Below are 22,067 nucleotides of genomic sequence, written 5' to 3'. Positions count from 1 at the left end.
TATTATTGACTCATAGTTTCACTGCTCCTCTATTTTTGAACTGCACCTAGTAAGGGACTGTTCATTACTTACGAGGGGGAGGGGTGGTGCAACAAGGGGGAGGCTTGTCACTTAGGATTTGTTTTTTGTGGCAAAATGGAGGGATATATAACTTTTTTACTTAGTTAATTTTTTAAATATGATCTGAGCCCTGCAACCTGCCCGCAGATTTGAAAGGTATGTTTTTACTAACTCTAAAAACCTCACATTTTACATTATTGAATTTTGAAATCTGGGACCAGATCAAATGCCTTGTGTGAGGAAGCTGCTCTTGATTGGTCAGAATTTCCATGTAGGAAAAATCCAGGAAGTAAACCAAACGTTGAAGAAGAGTACACTGGCAAGATAAATGCGACACTTTCTAATGTCACAATGGAGGGACAACTACACAGGTTGATTTTAGTGCTGCTCATCGTGGACTATATTGCTGTCATTGTTCATTGTAGTCAAACCATACAGTTTGAAAACGAGGCGCGGCTCCAACTAGAAAACAATGTTGTGATGCATTGGATGTGCTCAATGTGCATATTAAGGCAGTACAGGAGGAGGTGCACATTAATAATCCTCCAGGACTGTAACATGCTCATGTTTAACCCAAACAGTGTGTCATGTGACTGCAGTTGGTTCAGATCCAGGTCAGAACACGTTCTTACCACAAACAAACCACACCAGAATTTGTTTGCAACCGGACTGACACCACCTCTTCAAGAAGGTGTCAGTCCAGTTGTTTTGGTGCACACCTGAGTGTGATTGCTGTGTTCACACCTGCCCAAACGAACCACACTGAGGGGACGAATGAACTTGAGTTCACATGCAAAGAATAGAGTTCATTAAAGTCTTGTGTCCCATTGGGGATGAAGAGGAGTAAGTAAGTAATACAGAGACAGCCAAAACTGACAATCTGGTATATTTTTATTGACTAGGTATATTAACACATTACATGCTACAGAAAATAAAATAAATCCTATTTTTGCTTGTTCCTCTTCAGAGTCAGGGCACAAAATGGCACAAAAACAAAAAATGGCAAGAAAAGTAGTTTAACATTATTTGGCATGATGAGACCTGATGCAATTCTTCTTGAGCTGTAGAGGAGATAAGGTGCACGTTGTAGGATCATCAGTGGTATCTTTTTAAAACAAAAAAAAAACTAAAGTATTAATTGGTCTTTGACGAACTGCTGTGGCACAGCTGTAATGTCATGACTATGAAATGAGAATTTTCTCCCAAAGGCAACAATCAGTGAAAGCTCAGTGTCGTGCATCTAAATGTAATACCCGATGAACACTTTGCATAAAGGCATTACAACAAAAATTAAAAAACACAAGTGACATGACAGAATGGAAAGACCAGTCTGTGAAACACAAACACTCTTTACAACCACTGAAACATTTCTTTTATATCCAACTGATGTCAAAAATAACCTCCTGAGATCCTGTGTCCTTATATGTGGACATCACATTTTTGGTTTCCTGCACTTTATACTTCATTCTACTTAACCTAGACCTGTTGTCCTCGTTCGTGGACACTTGTTTGTGCCATCTAGTCGTAGTAAGAGTACAATACACTAATCCATGTAATAACAAGATGGCAGCCGTCTCTGCCAAGTCAGTCTGCACCCAATCCTAACACAAAAACGAACAAGGTTCTAAATCTGATCACATTTTAGGGTTGAAACTTGTTTATTTATGATTAATAATGTTTATAGGTTGATATGGCAACAAATTTGATCAATTTTTGCAACAGAAATAAGCTAAGACGCTGTTAATTAGGAAGTACTCATTTGAGGACATTGGGACTTTATTATCCTTGACAATGTTTAGTTTTTTAAACTCATCAGGTCCTACTGATCCCAAATAGCTAGGAGAAATTAAAAATGCATACCACACAAACGTTCAGGTCTCAGGAGGATATGCCAGAGGTAACCAGACTTGACAAATGAAATTGCATTTTGTATTTTCAGTTTAGTTTGTGTAAGCTTGTCATTACAAATCATACAATAGATGATTTTAAATTCCTAAAACAACATGTGACAGGATGCCGTGTTTTGGGATACACTGATCTCACCACATTTTTTTTTAAACATTCTGCTTCCCCTAAATCACTAACATGCCGAAATTGCATCAGTTATGTAGTGTTCATTGGTCTCTTGTGTACCCATGCAAGCTCTCCACAGGCACTCTGTAGTGGTGAATAATGGAGTTACACACAGCTGACTTTTTATCAGCACATTAACCACTGGATGTTCTTGATTTGATATTTTTGCTGAGCTCAAAAATGTAACCTTAAAGAAACGTGGAATATGGGGCTTCAGAGCTATTGCATGTGTTTTATTAAATGACCCATAGATGTGTCTCAAAATACTTAATAAACATATTGTGGTAGTAAAAACATGGCAGCATACAAAAAATATGTTTTTTAAATTTAAGTCTCAATAACAAGAAATGGAGGGAAATCTTCACAATTTATTAACACATTGTAAACCCAGACTACATTTCAGGATATCTGGGGTCAGATGCATAAACATTCTGTGATGGAGAAACTGTGTTCATACAAATGCAGACATCTGCACTCAGAGATAGTGTAAAATTATACGCTGGTTCACAGGCCTGACTTTAACTCCCAGTTAGATACACTTCCATTTTCTCCATCAGTCTGAAGACATGGTGATGAAAAGAGCAGCAAAATAACCAAAAATCAGTTGGGTTTTTAAAAAGTTGTTCAACAATATACAACAGGGGCAACTTGCAGCACACTGAATCAGGGTTCCCACAATTTCACAAACACAATTTCAAAAGTTTTCCATTACTTTTTTTTCCTTTTCAAGGACCCATAATATTTTTTTGACAAACTTACTTGGCGTTCTTGAAACATATCCGATTCAAACTCTAAACAAAGATAGTTTCAGCTAGGGAGACGTGACGTGGGGAGAAAATGAAGAAATGTACGTGACAGTTAATAAAACTGTTAAATAGACGCACATTAGAGCAACATGACCTCAACAGCTACAGAAAATAAACTGAGAAAAACCTGGAGCCACGCTCTTAAAAGCTGGCACAAAAAAGGCACAAGAGTACCCGACCTCATGTTTTCCAGGCGGTTAAAGACACACGATGTGTGCAGCCCCTAATTTCCAGGGCTGGTACCTGCGGTTATTCCACAGGCTAGTTAATAACATGTCGGGCAGGAAATCCAAAGTGTGGGATCATTTTGAGAAGGTGAAGGACGAACCCAAGGTGATATGTAAACTCATCTTCATTGGTCGACTACAAACATGACGTATCATCTGAAACATGGAAGTAGCTACATGCCCATTAGCTCACAGCGTCATTAACAGGCGGCTCGCTCAGTGTGTGACGTGCACTTGTAGATAAAATATAGGCCTATATTAATGAAGGTTCATTAGTACACTTTTGTATTTCTCTGTAATGTAGCACAGTGTTAACAATGTTACTGATACTATTCTTTCTCACACCTTCAACTCAAACCACCAAAATATATCATTTAATCATTACATTAATATTGTAAACATGCAGGCGACTAGTCGACTAATGGCCCTAAATGATGACTATTGGTCGACGAGGAAAATTCTAAGTCCGGGGCAGGCCTAGTAACAATATATGAAAGGTACTCCATGGTAGATAACTGAAACAATTTCAATACACATAAAAATTCCGTGACTTTTTCAAAACTTTAAATGGACTTCTTCCAGGCCTGGAAAATACGATTGTGAAATTCCATGAAATTTCAAGGTTTTCCATGACTGTGGGAACCCTGATGAATAAATGTGCCTTTGATTGCATATATAGTAAAGATACAGCAGGTGTTCAGACTGCACAAGTTATTCACACTTTGTGAAACTGGACATATGATTAGATTCTGTCTCTCAGCTTATCTTTCCTTTCTTCTTAATAGTTCTTTAAGAAAACCATGCCTATGCTGCATATACATATATATACACCAATACACATGTATGTACACCTCAGCTTACGGTCTTGACTATAAATATGTTTGGGACGTGACACACAAATGATTTTTGTGCACAGGCATTATTAATACATCTGACCCGAAGGCTGTGTTGAATATGTGATTTGGAAACAGAATGTATTTATGTTGAGTGCTACAGAAAGCGTCTTGTTCATTTTAACATATCAAAAACAATACTGACTGATGGAGCCATGTAGGCTTCAGGCCAGTAAATTCCTACTCAAAACACGAGGTAGAGAGGACGTAACTGCAGATCCTCCCTGGTGACTGACAAGAAAACAACAGCTGAGGTTTGTCACTCACCATGTTCCTACTTTAGCTTACCAGGAAGTATTCATTGCATTTATGTATCATGGAAAAGGCGATACATATCAGGTACAACCCAATCTCAGTTTGCTATAAACCACAGGATGATTTTTTTCTTAAAGGTATACTATGCAGGATTTTCTCAAAAGCAAATGTACTGTATTAACTCAGCGGCGTGCAGTGGTTAGCAAATGGTTCCCGATTTGAACCCTGGGTGGTAGAGCCCTTCTGTGTGGAGCTCGATATTTTCCCTGTGTCAGGGTACTCCGGATTCCTCCCACATGCAGGTTAGGTTAACTGGGGACAGTCAGCAGGATGCATCCAAGAGATTAAGCGCAGATAAACACAAATATAGTGAGGCAAAATGCCCAACAAGAGTGAATCTGGGCTTGGCTTTTACTTTCTCTTTTGCTGGCGAGCACATACAACAGTACGTACGAACAATAACCGAGTCCGAGAGGCGAACCATCATTTGGAGACCCCTCTGTCGACTCTTCAAGTTGAGCAGTTGTGGGGGCTTTTTGGTAGTCAGCGTGCTGTGCAGTGTACTTCTGGAGATGTTTTGGTCCCCAGATTTTGCTGCTGAGTGAGCGTTCTTTACTTTCATGCTACTCTCTGCTACGGACAGCATAGTATGTACATGACCCTGGTATAAACTTATTATCCTGCCAACAACGCCAAAAATATGTTATCGCCTCTCTTCTTTGACACAGTCTCTGGCTTTTCTTTGATATCTAGTGTTAGTAAAAACCTTCTTGCACAATTACAATCATTCGTTAGCGCAGTTAGCTTGTTGACTGTGACGTGAATGGCACTGTCACACTCAAAGTCCCGCTGAGCCTGTTCAAACTTTAAAAACTTTCCATGGGACATAATTCTGAGTCGGGTACAGCCCTAGTAACCGACAATCCTGAAGAGTATACCTTTAAAACACAGTGTTATTATTACTGGTAACAGCGTTAGATCAGTCTCATCGCTGTTCAACACATCTTACAACCATTTGCAAGCCACCTTTTAGTGTTCACCGGGCTACCCTTAGTAAAAACAGGAATAATGTTAAGAAGGACATCACAAGCTGGTGACTGTACTGCCTGCTTTTGAGGAAAAGGTCTAAGGGTGTATTCTCAAACAGTTGGAAAATGACATTTAGCTAAAGAGAGAAAGAATCCTACAGTAACAGGACATTTTGTGGTTTATTTTCATATTGACACACTGCTCAGTGGGCCTGTGTGTGTGTTAAAAAAGCTTTATGTGTAATAATAACGTGTATTCAATGTGGAAAAAGCTGATGAGAACAATAAACCTGCAGCGAATGTCAATCATGGCACAAAAAAAAAAGACATAAAGTGACACGTCTGTTTGACCAGTTACACATAAAAATGCAAAAGTATTTAGTGTTTTTAGGTGGATTTCATCTTTAAAGCATCTCTGAATAACAACGCCATAAAAACCCTGCTGGAAGACAAAAATAAAATCGCTCAACCTTTCTCCACTCATCTTCTAAAACAGCCTCCGGGGATCTTTCCTTCCTCCATGAAAGGTTGCTTATTTTGTTCTTTCACACTGCTGCATTTGAAGTCATCCATGCTGGCGCTGAATAGTGTTTTAAAAGAGGAACATACAATAATACGTGTATAGTCTCTGGTAACAAAAACAAGTCAGAGAAAATCAAATATAATGAAAGGAAAAAAAAGTTTACAGTATTTAGCATGTAAGGTGTGTGTATATATATAGTCAATTCTATCATAATATTTTCCACTTTTAGTACAAAAAAAGAGGACTTGGTTTGTAGTGTGGGATGTAATAGGTCGGTGAAGTCGTCTTCTCCACGAGACAGAGTCATCAGGACAAGTCTTTGTTCGTTTCGCTCCGAGGTTCACAGTCTGGCACTACGAGAACTCAGTGATTCATGATTCTGTGAGAGAAGCCGAGTGTTTTGTCTCCTGTGTGCAATCGATTTCTTTTTCTTCCCTTCAGTGTGTGAATGAAATGAAGTGGGTGGGGATACACAGCTGACACAGGAGAGGAAGAGTGGGTCGACTCTGCAGACTTCAATACTGGGCTGGAGGCGTGTAAACTAGGGTTCGACTGATATCGGTTACTGGCGCCTAAAACTGCCTGTTTTGGACTGAAACTGTCTGAACTGACATTTTACCAAAATCTTAACTATCCAATATCTACTATTGCGTTTAGTTCCACGCACGATTACATCCATGATTATTTTGATTAAAATGAGTTCCAGAATTGTTTTAATTGCACTTTCACATGTATATAAACAGCACTACTCTCACGTTCATGTGCTACTTTCCTAGTAATTAATATATCTTTGCATCAAAATCAGACTTACAAGGTTCCTCTTCACCTGAATTCAGTGCATCTACTATGGATATGTATCTGCCCCTGCATTTCTTGTCTTTCTTTTTATTAACAGTGGTCACCAATACCATGCCGTGCTGCAGCGTCACTGTCATGGATGTCTGATGTCTTGTCGCCGGACAAGAACAGGGATGTAGTGAAGTAATGTTCGCAAGAATGGGATGAGTGTCATTCAATTTCTGTGGTAGTTATTCTTCCCGGCCTTTATGCGATCTGCAGACTGTAGTGTTTTTTCAGGGCAGAGGTCTTGTGCACTCTTTGCATATGATTTATTTCCTACTAAATCTGAAAACCATCCGAACAACAGATGATGATGGTTGTTTTTTGTTTTGCCCATCTGCAATCGCAGCAGTCAGAAGAGTTTTTGTACAGGTTGCTGCTGCAAGGTGCACATGCGACAGCTCTTAGGTAGAGACTGGCTGTTCATTAAGGAAGCGCTTGATTTTAAATGCAGCGCAGCAGTTTTATATGAGCGAAGCACGCATTTAAAAACATCAATCTCGCAGGCGATCATGTTCATTTATTTGTGGGAAACCAAGATGGTAATCGTGATTAATATTCGATAAATTGTGCAGCCCTAGTTCCGGGTATAAAATTACTTGGATTTTCCACATCCATGGGCCCATACAGCAGGTACATTAGCCTTTCCTTTAACCCTGCCTCCCGACCGCTCAGTCTCAGGCTTGCTCACGTGAATGACAGTAGGAAAACAGCTCTGGATTTGCCTATTAGTGAATTTCCCAACTTTAATGACCTAATGATTCAGTTCCTAGGGGCTTGTGTTTAACCCCTGCTTTCAGTTGTGTAGCTAAGCTAGGCTTAACAATCCTAACTCTGAGCTGGATGCACAGATACTAAATTGATAATCGAGATTCCTACACGATTCTGCTCCAGACAGCACACAAGTGTGCTCCTTTAAAGTGTAACATATTAATAAATATTAAACCTACAAATGCTGTTATCTGTTGGAATACAAGAAATACTTAACTGCAGCTTTTGGAGAAGTAGTCAAAGAGGAATGTGTGTAATGGAAAAAAAAAAAAAACTAATATAGGCTAACCGATATCAGTCTGACCTTAGTGTAAACTCTTGAAAATGACAGTAGGTAAGATGACCCAACACGTCTTGTGCTGACAGGGTCAGGAGAGCCTGACCCGTTGAGCTCATAGGTTCATATACTGTGTGCTTGTATAAATCTTTTTCTTTCCGAGTGTGACAAAATGACCATAAGAGAAGGGATGTGCTGGACACGGTCGAGGTGATGCGGAGTGCGTGTGTTTCTCAGCTCTCGTCATCAGGATGGTGTTGTTCCAACAGTCGAACATGGGTGAAGGGGAAGTGGCCTCGTTTGCCCTTGCACTCACCCTCCCACTGGCCGTTCACGTTGATCTTGGTCACTTTTACCATGTCGCCCAGCTGTGAAATGACAAAAAACAACATTAATGCAGGGCGACAATACACACACGAACCCTTTCGACACAGAGATTGTGCTATAGGGCTGCTACGAAGTCCCTAGATTATGCCGCCTTTGCATTCTTTACACGACAGTAGCATCAGACCACTCCAGTGTGCAATTATAGACAGCATGCTGGCATCACTGACTCAAAAGAGGCGTGACATGTAACACAACAGCATCGGCCTCTAGTGTGACATATACCATATGTGTTGGCAGCGCTTTGTCAACAATAACAATAGCATAACATGGCAATAACAATCATGTACCGTCTCTGTTTTTGGCAGATCTCGCTCCCGAATCTCACTGTTTTCCCAGTTTGCTGACATTTACTGCCGTTCTTTTTCTTTGAGTTAGCCGCTAACTGCTAACAGCTACTTTTTTAATCTCCCGAGCATGCATAACACGTTGTCAAAATGTCAAATCTGTGCTGCCCATGATCATGTCCTGCCGGCTGTCCCATTTATACAGACATCTTTTTGGCGCCGTAACTACGTCCAATGCCACCTTAAGCGGGATTTATACTTCTGTGTCAAGTCAACACCACGCCTACTGCATAGCCTCTACGTCAACGCAAAGTCTACAGTGTAACCTACGCCGTAGCCTTACGAGCACCTCCCCAAAATTGTAGCTACACACCGCTGCAACACAAACAGAAAGCTTTAACTTACTTTTATTTCACAGAAATAAGAAGAAACAATAAATTGTGAAGACAATAAAGCCAAAATAGCATTTTAAGTCTTGTTTGTGATTTATATGGGCTTCATATGGGCAAAGGAAATCTTTGCTAGTCGCTAGGCTAATTTATACAATATAAAATGCCATAGGCTTGTGCTAATAACGTTTGCATGTTGTATTTGTTTGGAAAACATGTTTAGTATAAGACAGCTGTTTTGTTGGTGAACTTTGTGAGCTGTAATGGAGCCAAATTTTGTAACGTTACCTTTGTTAAATGTATAAAGTCTATGGTGTGACATATAACACACACATCGGCAGCACTTTATAAACAATAACAATGGTATAACATGGCAGCAACAATAATTTACCGTCTCTGTTATATGGCGGCTGATCTCTTCCTTTGCTCAGAGGGTACGAAACTCAAGAATCTCACTGCTTTCCCAATTTGCAGATATTTAAGGCAGCTGTTCTTCTTTAAGTTAGCTGCTAACTGCTATTAGCTGCTTTTTAAATCTCCTGCGGTGTGTTGCACGTAAAAACAATGGTCCCGTCCTGCCAGTTGTCCCGTTTATACAGACACCATTTCTGTGCTGTTACTACCCTCCCATGGCGGCTTAAAAGTGAGACCACTCTGACCCCCGCTCCATTTCAAGATCATACCTTATATACAGAGCTGCAAGGCGGCATATCAGCGATATTCCCACCTTGAACAGGCAGTGTGAAGGGGGCAACTTTTTCTTTCTGCTCCACATTAACTGGCAGGATCAGTTCATGCAAGTCGAACATATCAATAAGCTCAATGTCTGACTCAAATTCTATCAAGCCTGCAGAAAGAACAGTATTGACAGAAAATTGACTGACCCATCTTCATCTTAACAACTGCTGCAAAACCACATACAGTCATCCTAGTTAGACTGATATACAAGAACAATGTGACACTACATGTCTGATTACTTATTTGCATGTACAACTGACTGATACCTCAGTTTTCAAGCCTGCATAAAGTTGGGTTCTACATGTTTATTTTCACATAAGCTGCTTTAGCCTGAGAATCACACTGGATGCATTTTATTTCACTTCATACATTCAGCCTGACACTGTGTTCATGGGTAGTTTCAGTTTGAGGAAGGGAGGCTATTTTGATTCGCCCTACTCAACCAGTTTGAGTGACACACCTGTCTCTTGTACAGTCAAGATGGAAGCTGTGGCAGAAGTTGCTGGAAGCATTTAACATTAACATTTTTTTCATCACAATAAAGGAAGCATGCAACATCAATCTGTACAGCTGAGTCACCCAGAGTACAAAACTAGCACAAACCAAATGCTGGTAAAACATGCAAGTTGCAGGTAAACATGCTCCATTCACTGGCCAAAAAACACAACGATTATCCACTGAGTAGCAGGATAACTTTGATCAGTCACTAGCCATTTGGCCAGTGGGCAACAAAAGTGAATTTTGCACACTGGGGTCACCATTTTTGCAGCCATTTTTCTGTTGCTATTTTTCATGGCAACAGCTGAGCAATGGTGGTATGTAAGACCACCAATAGAGGGCACAACATCAGAAGTGTTTGCTTAACATATCAAAAAGATAAGGGGGTTAATTCAGATGTCTTGGAGGCTGCAGCAGCTTCAGCCCAGACGCTATTTTATTCACCTTTAAACCCTCAGTCAGTCCTAACTGCAGTGACCATTTTACATGGGTTGGTGGTCTGTCTCATGTGGAGAATTTTTAATGTCAGAAACTAAAAACAGGTGAGGCAGACGCTCAGAGGAAGTAAATTACAGCGAGCAGATGAAAATCACAGGATGTTGTAATTCCAGGTTACACACTGTTTTGCAGACGGCGCACTTTAAATAGGATTTAGTTTCAAAATAACACAGCCTGTTGTAAATTACGGAATAATTGCTGGTCCTTATCTCCAGTGAAAGTACGATGTGCAGCGCTGTGATCAATCTTGACTTCTGTCAGTGCTTCCAACAAATAGTCTAGACTTCAGCAGGCTGCACGAATATACTGTGACCTATTTTAACGGCAGCAGAGGTTTGTAAACACATCTAGTCTGCTCTGTCTCATACAGAGGCACACAACATCTTCGTCTCTTGTTATTTCAAACAAAATGGTGCCGTCTGTTTCTTGAGAAGACTTGGATCAACAGCTGAGGAATTTAAGAGCTGGCTGTGTTGAAAGTTGGTACTGTGTGTGTAGATTGATTACATTTATTTTGTCAGTAAACATGTTTTATTGAATTCAGCTTTAGCTTCTGAATCTAGTCGTCTGCAGCTCTCCCTTAGTTTAATACAGGCCCCTTTTATTTTTACACAGAGATCCCACATAGGGCTGCTACATGGCAATAACAATCATTTGCCGTCCCTGTTACATGGCGGCTGATCTCGTCCTCTGCTTGGAGGGTAAGGAGCTACTGAATCTCTTTGTTTTCCCAATTTGCATTTTCATTTACTGCCACTGTTCTTCTTCTTTGAGTAAGCTGCTAACTGCTAACAGCTTCTTTTTAAATCTCCTGCCCTCTTTATCCTGGCTTCATTTGTGCAGAGAAAATCTCCGCTAATTGCTAGGCTAATTTATACAATGTAAAATGCCATAGGCTTGTGATAATAACGTTAGCATGTTGTCTTTGTGGAGAAAATGTGTCTGGCAAAAGACAAGTGTTTGTCTGTGAATACTGCGAGTTATAGTGAAGCTGATTTGTGTACTTGTGTTTGAAATTGTTGCCATTAAGCCATGTTTAATGTGTGTTTAATGTGTGTTTTGCAACAACTAATCTTTATAGCACATCACAGAAACCCCACTGCTACTCTGCAGAGTTACACTAGACTGTAACAACTGCAGAGTGACACAGTCACACCACTGCACAAGTATATATGCTCACAACGGTGTAGTAGGCCATGTGTGTAGACTACAGCATAGGGTCTGCACTGAGCTGATGATGTATAAATCCGCCTTTGTCTATCCATTCTGTGGTTGTACCTTTTATACAGAGCAGTGAAGCAACATAATGGCATGAAATTTCCGCCTTATGGAGGCAGTGTAAAAGGGGCTACAGACTCACTGTATGCATCACTGTGATGGAAATAAGCTGGGAGAAGGAGGCTCTGAGAGAAAACCCACTGACACAACCACCACCACAAATATCACACTCACAGTGTCCTGCATCAGAGCAGCGAGCATGTCAGGAAGAGCTCCTGTGCTGAAATTACTTAAACATGGCGGCTAATGATGAGCCACTCAGGATGAACTACATAAAAATCTTCCTACTTTCTCGGCTGTAATCGATGGTGTCTTTGGGTTGTGAGTTAACAGGTCAGTCTTATTAACCGTCAGTTTGCTGACAGCCGAGATGGTCACAGTCAACAGTGTGTGTGTGATATGGACACAGTGAGTTCAGACTCCTATGGGACTGCCTTAGAGGATTCATGACGAATCAGTTGTCAAACTCACCTCCACTATTGTTTGCACTTTGTTTACTAATCTGAGCAAACACTGTTTACTTATCTGTCCGAAGACAGCAACTAAAAACAACATGCCTTGTTTCACTGGGCTCCAGTGTTACGCTCACATTAATCCACGATGTGAACATAAAGAGAGGCGATTGTAAAGGATCTGTGTCTGTCTTTTTCTATAGTGCCATCTCCACTGTGAATGTCTTCATGTGCGCTGTCAGCTTGCATTTGTAAAGGTACTTTGTGTGTATGCTCACATGCATGAGTAAGCCATTAACAATCGGGACAATCTACACTGCCTCAGCTGAGAGCCACAAACAGAAAACAGAGAGGCAAAAGAGGTTAGCAGTCAATAGAAGGACAGCCATGGAGAAAATAAATGCTGGGTGGAATAGCTACCTCTAGAGCAAGCGCAGTCTTGTCATAGGCGTTGGGCACCCTCTTCTGAATGGCTCGGGCATAGACAGGCCCGTTCTGTAGGTTAGGGAGCTGGGCGTTGACCACAGGCTGAGCATACTGGCCCGGGTCCCCCAGAGGGTTGGCCTGAGGGGCCCCTGTTCCGTCTGTGCTGGCCACTACCCCTCCAACCTGCACCCCCTGTCCAGTCCCCCCAGCAGGGGGACCCAGGCTGGCAGCAGTGGGCGAGGCAGGCCGGTACTTCTCCACGTAGGGCACTGGGATCATCCCGGCTCGGCCATCCTGGTTAGCAGCGTTCCACCACTGCTCCTCAGGCTTCTCCAGCACTCGTAGGATGTCGCCCTTGCGGAAGGGGAGGTCCTCCTCATCGGTGCCGGGGAAGTCAAATAGCGCCCGAACAAACTCTGCCTCCTCAGGCTGCTGCGGGACGCCAGCAGAGGAGCTGATGAATCCTGTGTGCTTGGCCTTGTTTATGGGCTCTATGAGTGTGGTGGTGTCCAGGTAGTGGATCTTATAAAACTCCAGCAGGGCCGGCAGCGCCTCAAACTCCTGATCCCCGATCCGAAACCGAGGAGGAGCCAAACCTGGCAGAGGAAAGGATGAAAAGGTAAAAAAATAAATGACAGAAAAAAACAAAGCAACAGTCAAATACATACCAATGTTCTCAGACAGACCAACAAGGGCCAATATTAATGGCAGCACAGACCAGCTTGCTCTCACTTTGTATTCACACAGCAAGCAAGACAATTAATTATTCACTGAAAAGTCTGTGTTTAGGGGGAGACTATTAGATCAAGAGCATGATCAGACACCAGAATATAGTCCCAAATGGGACTAATGCAGTTATATATCACCATATAGTAAATCTTCCAGGAAATTTAAATGATTCATTCATAAAAAAACACAATAACGTCTGGTAGGGGATGATTCAGTGGTTTAAGTGCATGATTCATCACATGAATGCTAATGTCTTCTAAATCCAATACTGCCATTGGTTTGCATCATCCACAATGTCTCAATGCAACCAAAGATATCAAAGAGGTGGCGAACTCAATAGAGACAGCATAGCAAACTCTCTACAGGACAACAAATCTATATCTAAATATTAGGAATAGACCGATATGGATTTTTTAAGGCTGATGCCAATACCGATTTTTTTCCATCAACCTTAGCCGATGACCGATTATGGACTGCCGATTTTCTTGAGCCGATATTTGGGGCCGATACTGCTTTTGCTCCCTCAATTTACATAAAAAAAATGACACAATGATAACAAATATTACAGGTCTCAAGTTTAAAATAAGAAACATTTATTGAACAGTAAAAAATACTAAAACAAGATGGAAAGTTGAGGTAGAACAGATAGAATATTATTATTATTATCATACATTCAAATAAAAAAAGAGTTCAGTGCTCTTAAATCTTCCAGTAATGTATTTATAAAATAAACAAATATTTAAGCTGAAGCATAAATAAAACAACAACTACTGTACACAGTAGGATTCGCTGCATGTGCGCTGTAGGGTATTCCGGCAACACAGAGCTGCCCGTGGATGCCTGTCTGTAAATCATCTCAGGGAAAAATAAATCCGCGAACCCACGCGCGTATCAGCTGATGCCGATACAAGTAAAAAACTCAAATATCGGCCCGATATATTGGCCGGCCGATGTATCGGTCTATCCTTACTAAATATTGACCACACAGCTGCAGCTGATCCAGAACACTGCTGCTTGAGTCCTCACGAAGACCAAGACAGTGGATCACATCACTCCAGTTCTGAGGTTTTTAAGCCGTTATGAGCATTAACACGTGAGTGGTGGTGTGTCTGTGTCACTCTGCAGTTACACCTCCAAAACACTAGTTGGCAGCAGAGGTTTCTGTGAAGTGCTGTAAAATTTAGTTGATTTAAAATACACATTAATCATGGCTTAACAGCGACAATTTCGTACACAAATCAGCTTCACTATAACTCGCACAATTCACAGACAAACACTTGTCTTTAACTGGACACATTTTCCCCACAAATACAACATGCTAACATTATTAGCACAAGCCTATGGCATTTTACATTGTATAAATTAGCCTGGCAGCTAGTGAACTTTTCCTCTTCTCATATAAAACCAGGGACAACACCAACATTTAACAAAGGTAATGTTACAAAATTCAGCTCATTACAACTCACAAGGTTCACTGACAAAACAACTGTCTTATTCTAAACACATTTTCCAAACAAATTTACATGCTAATGTTATTAGCACAAGCCTATGACATTTTACACTGTATAAATTAGCCTTGTGACGAACTGAGATTTCCTCTGCTCAGATGAAGCAGGATAAATCCCAGGACTTCTGGGACAGTTCTGCTTTGCGTCCCCGCAGTCAAGACTAAACACGGAGAAGCAGCATTTATCTTTAATGCACCACAGATCTGGAACAAATTCCCAGAAAACTGCAGGTCTGCTGGAACTCTCAGTTTTTTTTAAATCAAGACTGAAGACTTTTCTTTTTGCCGCTGAATTTTACAAAGTTAAATATATATTCATTTCTAACACTGAAATGCTTCAATGCTTTTGATGTTTTATGTAAAGCACTTTCAATTGATTGAACCTTGTTTTCAACATTTTAAGCAAGATCAGTGCATGATTTATGTTTTGTACAATTTTAAGTGGAAAAAAAAAGGAAAAGAGCACCATGCAAAAGATTCTGCACCCCATGACATTTGAGCTCTCAGAGAACTTTCACCAGGGTCTCAGACCTTAATGAGCTTGTTAGGACTCTGGCTTGTTCACAGTCATCGTTAGGAAAGGCCAGGTGATGCAAATTTCAAAGCTTTATAAATACTCTGACTCCTGAAAAGTTGTCCCAACAATCAGCAGCCATGGGCTCCTCTGAACAGCTGCCTTGCACTCTGAAAACTAAAATAACTGATGCCCACAAAGCAGAAGAAGACTGGAAGAAGATAGCAAAGGGTTTTCAGGGAGCTGTTTCCTCAGTCTATAATGTCATTAAGAAATGGCAGTTAACAGGAACTGTGGAGGTTTTATTTCAGAGATAAGAAACAATACATTGTGAAGACAATGAAGCCTCTTCAAAATAGCATTTTATGTCTTACTTGTAATTTCTCCACTAGTCAATAGGCTAATTTATACAATGTAAAATACCATAGGCTTGTGCTAATAACATTAGTATGTTGTATTTGTGGGGAAAATGTGTCCAGATAAAGACAAGTGTTTGTCTGTGAATGCTGCGAGTTATAGTGAAGCTGATTGTGTACTTGTAATTGAAATTACAGCTACTAAGCCATGTTTAATGTGTGTTTAATGTGTGTTTTGAATCAACTAAACTTTACAGCACTTCACAGAAGCCCCACCAACAACAACTGGTGTTTTGGAGGTGTAACTGCAGAGTGACACAGACACACCACCGCACAAGTATAAATGCTCACAACGGCGTAGGTCACGTGCATAGGCTACAGCGTAGGCTCTGCAAAGAGCTGATGCACAAATATTAATCCGCCTTTAAAGGCAAGACAAGTCTGTCCACCCTTTCTACAACTGTACCTTTTATACAGAACAAGGAGGTTGAAATTCTCGCCGCCTTGAGGAGGCAGTGTAAACAGGGCTACAGACTCAATGTATGTATCACTGTGTTGGAGATAAGCTGGGAGAAGGAGGCTCTGAGAGAAAACCCACTTACACAACCACCACCAAATTCACCAATCACTTCCATGGTGTCCTGCATCAGAGCAGTCATCACTAGCCAGCATGTCAGCAGAAGCTCATGTGCTTAAATTACTTGAACATGGTAGCTAATGATGAGCCACTCAGGACAAACTACAAAAAAATCTTCCTACTCTATTGGCTGTAATTGATGGCGTCTTGTGTTGTGAGCATCAGCTTGTTAACTTATTTACAAGAAGAATGGGTGAAAATCCCAGAAACATGAAAGTCTCTTAGCCGGCAACAAAAGAAGTTTATAAGCTGTGATACTTGCCAAAGGAGCACTACTAAGTACAGACCATGCAGGGTGCCCAAACTTTTGCTTCATGCTCTTTTTTGTTTTTTAAAAAATGTAAATGGTTGGAAATAAAAACAGTAATTTTGCTTAAAATATTTAAGAAGTGTGTCACCTTTAACTTTTGTCTTTTGGAAATCAGATCATCTTTTACTTGCCGAGCTATACACAGTAAACAAAAATTTGACCATGGTTGCCCAAACTTCTGCGTCCAACTGGAGATGATTTCCTGCAGGGGAGCAGAGCCACTGCTAAGGATGCCCGGAAAAGACAATAACTGAGCACCAAACATTAGGAGGTGCAAGCACAGCAGCAGACCTGTGAGCAGGGCTCTGTGTGTGTGTGTGTGTGTGCAACAGGGCAGGATCACAGACATTCCACAAGCGCCATTCTGACCAGTCATCTCCAGTTGTGACAGCCCAGCCTGCCCAGTTCCATTCAATCCCTGCTGCAGCAGCAGCAGCAGCAGCAGCCCAGCCCACCTCACCACCGCTGGCCACTGAGCTACACGAGGACGCCTCAACCATCAGTCAGGAAAAAGTAATGAATGATAAATAAAGTCAGGCTGGCTGTAGATAGCTAGCTAGCTAAACTGTAAACTAGCACCAAACTCCATTTAAAAAGTAACTCACTTAACTTTACGCTGCTCACACACAATTTGTACAACATTAGCATTACTTCTTGTTTCCTTTAAACTGTCTGGTTCAACTATTAGATGTCAAACACGAGAATTACCCCCCAATAAATCATCCCACATTCAATTTCAGTCAAAATTTGTACAGTTGAGTTGTTAGCTAGCCTGCTAGCTAATGCTACACGGTCCAAAATACACCGCGGTGGGCGGCAGCGGGCAGTGTACACCACATGTAAAAGTTTTCATTTTTGTTCAAAAGAGTGAATATTATGATACCACATGTATGCCGAATTTTGGAGTGGCTTCTAAAATACATGGTATATGTAAAAGTTTGTTATAAAAAGCTGGTATACATCCACATGTAACAAGATTAGATTAAATTGGAAAATTTTTAATGGACGTTTGGCGGGGCTTGGCGTAAGAGTGGAGCGTAACGGGGCTAAATCACAGCAATCCAGTACTAAAATGAACATACACATTGTCAGGTTAGTCTCAGGTGAACATGTGAACCAGGCTGAGTCAGATACCTTGCTAGGTGACACACAATTCAACGTTACCTGAGCCAGACTGCCGGTTGTTACTGATGCTGTTGATTATATAATGGGACACTTTGGAGTTCTCTGAGACGGACAGCACGTAGTCTCCAGGGCTGGTTATTGAGTCCCTCACCAGGAAAACGCCATGTCTCTGTCCCTGTAGGAGAGAAACTGCCTCCTGGCGGCTCAGCCTCCCCCAGTACCAGCTAGAGCGGTCTTCGGCATCAAAATTACCGGCCATGGCTGTGAAATCCCGTCCGAGGCTTGAGGCCTTTCCCCTTCGCCTCTCCCTATCCGCAACTCATACAAAAACTTTGGTAGACTGACGCTTCCCCTGAAAAATCCCGTATAAAACCACAGTTTTGGAAACTTCACCGAGTAATGTCGAGGCGTTTGAGTTGGCGGGACTTCTCTTACACCACAAAACCCCACACTCCACCGCTACAATGTTAAAATAACAAAAAAAAAATCAAAATCAAAACTAATGTGCAACAAGAAACTCCGGGACTGAAATGGCGGATCTAGGGAAAAGTTGACCTCATCTACCGGAAGGGATGCCTGGTCAATGGGAAGCGCTGCGTTCACGCCCCTAAAAAACACTGTACATACAAGTTAACGACTCCTCTGCTGTTTTAACATTTTAACATGACAGGACTTTAAACTACAGCACACATTAACTTACATTATACTGCTCTCTGGAATAATAGATATGTAAATCTTAAGGGACTGTTCTTTATTTATCAGAGGAAGGGGGTGGCTGGGGTGTGACTTCTTTTTTTTATTTATTGTATATATTTTTCTTTGTATATATATATATATATATATATATATATATATGTATATATATATATATATGAACCTGCAAATATCTATTTTTTTAGTTTCCTTGGCAGACAATGCATGACCCTCCCTCCACCATAAATTAGTTATTAGGCTAGATTTTTAAAATTTACCCCATAATATGGCAGTGTATTGATGCCACGCCAGAAAAAAACAAAACAGACAACAAAAAAAAGTATCAGGTAATAAAAATAAAAGTTTCTTGTTATAACAAGATGTATGGCAGATTTTATTTGACAATAGTAAAAAACTCCAGGATATGATCTGCAATTTTTAACTTGTAACTTTCAAAACCTTTCAAACATCAACAGTACGGAGGTACGGCAGCCTGTTGATGCCACGCCATGGGTGGGGGTGATCAGTATCAAGTCTTGTCATAACATGAAAACATCTTTTAAAAATGGGAAAAAAAATCTTGTTATATCAAGACACTTTTCATGTTATTAAAGAAATTATATATAAAATTTATTTATTTTTACCGTCCCTGAACCTGCAAGTTATAAATAACTTGTAGCCTCAAAAATGATGATAAATGATAAATAAAAAAAAGAACATATAGTATATGGGTAGATTTTCTGTTCCAGAACTGAGAACACGATGATAGAATGAAGCTGATTTAAGTATTAAAAAATGGGTCCATGAAATCATTCTCTCATTCAGTGGCAGTAGCTCAGCAATAGGGACTCATAGAGACTTGGGTTGGGAACCGGAGGGTCGCCGGTTCAAGTGCCCATCCGGACCAAATATGGAGCATGGACTGGTGGCTGGAGAGGGGCCAGTTCACCTCCTGGGCACTGCCGAGGTGCCCTTGAGCAAGACACCGAACCCCCCCCCCCAACCGCTCGGGGCGCCTGACCAAGGCAGCCCCCCCACTCTGACATCTTTCCACTTAGTGCATGTATAGATCCTGTTTGTGCATGTGTGTGTCTTTCGGACCTGTGTGTTAATGACAAAAGAGTGAAAAAATTGAATTTCCCCTTGAGACTTCTGCTCTGGTTTCTGGCTTTGAGAGAGTAGGTCATGTTCACAAATGTTGATTACACTTTACTAGGTCATAGAAATAACATACTGGAACTCTTAATATAGGCGGTGGTCCCCTTTAATGATTCAAACTTAAAAGGTTTTCCTTTCAGCTCACAATATTTTTCTTCCTCTCTTGGATTTGCTTATTGCATCGTCTAAGCACACACACAGGGATTGGGTATTGACATGGTTAACATGGAAAACTATTGTAAAAGAAATAATTAAATAATTATGTCCACACTCTGGGCATGTCAAACGCTTAACACCTATTGGGACAACATGTAACACCCACGGATGTGTTTGGCACTGACTTGCCCAGGGACGCCATGGTAGCACTACTCAGAGTAATACCAGACGATATTGATATTGAAGGATGGCTCATACTTACCTTCTCCAGATTCTATTAACTGCAGCTATAATATGTATCACTATTCACTGACTGGATCCAGACCCTCCTACTCCTGCAGTCAGGTTACAGAAACTATGGGAATTGTACTGTATGGAAAAGATCACTCATTACTTACACTTTCTGACAGTGGCCTGCACTACATGTATTCCACCAGCAGATGGCACTGACACTGTTATAAAGCATGAGGCTCCGTTTAATGAAACTATTTCTGATATAATTTGCAGGAAGAAATTTTAAAACGTTTTATTTGCCATGGCAACCAAAACCCTCCATTATGTATGGTCTATACAAGATTTTCATCATGTGTTCTCTGAATGTGTCCTTAATGTGCCCCTGGATACTAGTAGGAGCTCAGCTGATGGGCTAGGCCTATGTGTTGGTTAGAGATGATTAATGGGTTGGTTCCCACATCACTACATTAACATGTTAATATCTCTCATTTTGCCATTCTCACATGGAGAGTGTGTTACCAGTAGATTTAGATAGATGTTTGATTAACTTTACAGAGCATGAAATGTCCCTCATCATCTGGAAAAGAGTGCAGTAGTTTGATACATAGGTGTAGATTTTTTTAGGAGGGGGGGGTCACAGGAAATATGCCCCCCTCAATATCTAAAATGTGCATTTGTCCCCCTTGAATAAGAACATTGAAGCAGTAGTACATTGATTAGTTTCCGTGTCGAACTCCAGCCTGCTTCTCCCCACCGGGGTGGGCCGACTGACATCTACTGTATGTAATATATGTCTGTGGATAAGTAGTCTAACTATCCCGTTAAATCAAGGTCCACTTACTATTTTGTTTGCTTGTTTTAATACTAAATAACATGATTCAAATAAATACTGAATTGTTTAATTGTGAATAGTGTTTTAAAATACCTGCGATCTCTGTAGGTGTCATGCAAACTATCACTGGTATTGGCAAACCCTAAATTTCACACCTGTCTGACTGACCGATCTTGTGCCACTGAAAAGAAATTCACCCCCACATTTTTAAATTATAATATTAAAGGTAAAGTTTTAGATTTACTGGTCCATCTACGTCCCAACCCTCACCTGTGGCCATGAGCTCTGGGTAGTGACTGAAAGAATGAGATCGTGGATACAAGAGGCTGAAATGAGTTTCTTCTGTGGGGGGCTGGGCTCAGCCTTAGAGATAGGGTGAGGAGCTTGGACATCTGGAGGGAGCTCGGAGTAGAGCCGCTGCTCCTTCAAGTCGAAAGGGGTCAGTTGAGGTGGTTCGAGCATCTGATCAGGATCCACCTGGGCACCGCAGGAACTTCGGGGTAATTTTACGGGGCCGGGGCTGTTGGTGCGTGTCTCCACCGCAGGAACCACCCCCGAAGGACAGAGTTCCGGAACTTTTACAGGGGCTAAACAAGTCCCTGCCTCGGAGCAGGTACTCAGAACAGGCCCGAAAAACTCGTAGGTGGGGCTTGGGGTTTACTTGGTGCTGATTGGATATACTCAAGGCGGGATGTGACGTCAACAGGAAGCGACAAATTTTTAAAACTCAGCAGACGAGGAGTCGCATTTTTAAAAGGAGTCCTAAGAAGAAAAGCAAGAAATGGAAGACAAATTGTACGACAAGACTGACGAAGAGGTCCAGGCGTTGCTGGCATTTTAAAATGGTCGCGCAACGGTTACATCACATCCAGAGCCCAGTAACTTTACAGGAACCTTCCTCCTACTCCGCCCTCTCAGTGGAGACACGGCGGCTGAGAGGGCCGAGCGAGAGGACGTTCCTGGCCCCCAAATAGTACCAGGAACTTCTTTAGTGGAAACGGGCCATTGGAGGTGTTCCAGGCATGTCCAACTTGTAGGAGGCCCCGGGGCAGACCCAGAGCACACTGGAGGGATTAAACATCTTGTCTGGCATAGGAACACCGTCCCCCAGGA

The 22,067-nt window shown here is 41.3% G+C and overlaps 1 protein-coding gene across 1 annotated transcript; it reads right to left on the bottom strand.

The window, feature by feature from the left end:
- Nucleotides 1–6,468: 6,468 nt before the first annotated feature.
- Nucleotides 6,469–18,412, bottom strand: LOC117247387 (adapter molecule crk-like). Its single transcript, XM_033611928.2, has 3 exons — nt 17,921–18,412; nt 12,698–13,299; nt 6,469–8,121 (listed from the first exon to the last, which is right to left on the bottom strand). The coding sequence occupies exons 1-3, from the start codon at nt 18,138–18,140 to the stop codon at nt 7,987–7,989; spliced, it is 957 nt and encodes a 318-aa protein (XP_033467819.1). The 5' UTR covers nt 18,141–18,412; the 3' UTR covers nt 6,469–7,986.
- Between the last annotated feature and the right edge of the window lie 3,655 nt (nt 18,413–22,067).

The sequence above is a fragment of the Epinephelus lanceolatus genome, chromosome 11, assembly GCF_041903045.1.
Source record: "Epinephelus lanceolatus isolate andai-2023 chromosome 11, ASM4190304v1, whole genome shotgun sequence".
Classification (NCBI taxonomy): Eukaryota; Metazoa; Chordata; class Actinopteri; order Perciformes; family Serranidae; genus Epinephelus; species Epinephelus lanceolatus.
This window is presented reverse-complemented; position numbering and strand designations above follow the sequence as displayed.

Excerpts from the sequence above, each read along its gene's own strand:
- LOC117247387 (XM_033611928.2), bottom strand. The coding sequence starts at position 18,140 with ATGGCCGGTAATTTTGATGCCGAAGACCGCTCTAGCTGGTACTGGGGG. Across the intron at positions 13,300-17,920 it reads CAACCGGCAGTCTGGCTCAG|GTTTGGCTCCTCCTCGGTTT; the intron begins GTAACGTTGAAT and ends TTCCTCTGCCAG. Across the intron at positions 8,122-12,697 it reads AGACTGCGCTTGCTCTAGAG|CTGGGCGACATGGTAAAAGT; the intron begins GTAGCTATTCCA and ends GTCATTTCACAG.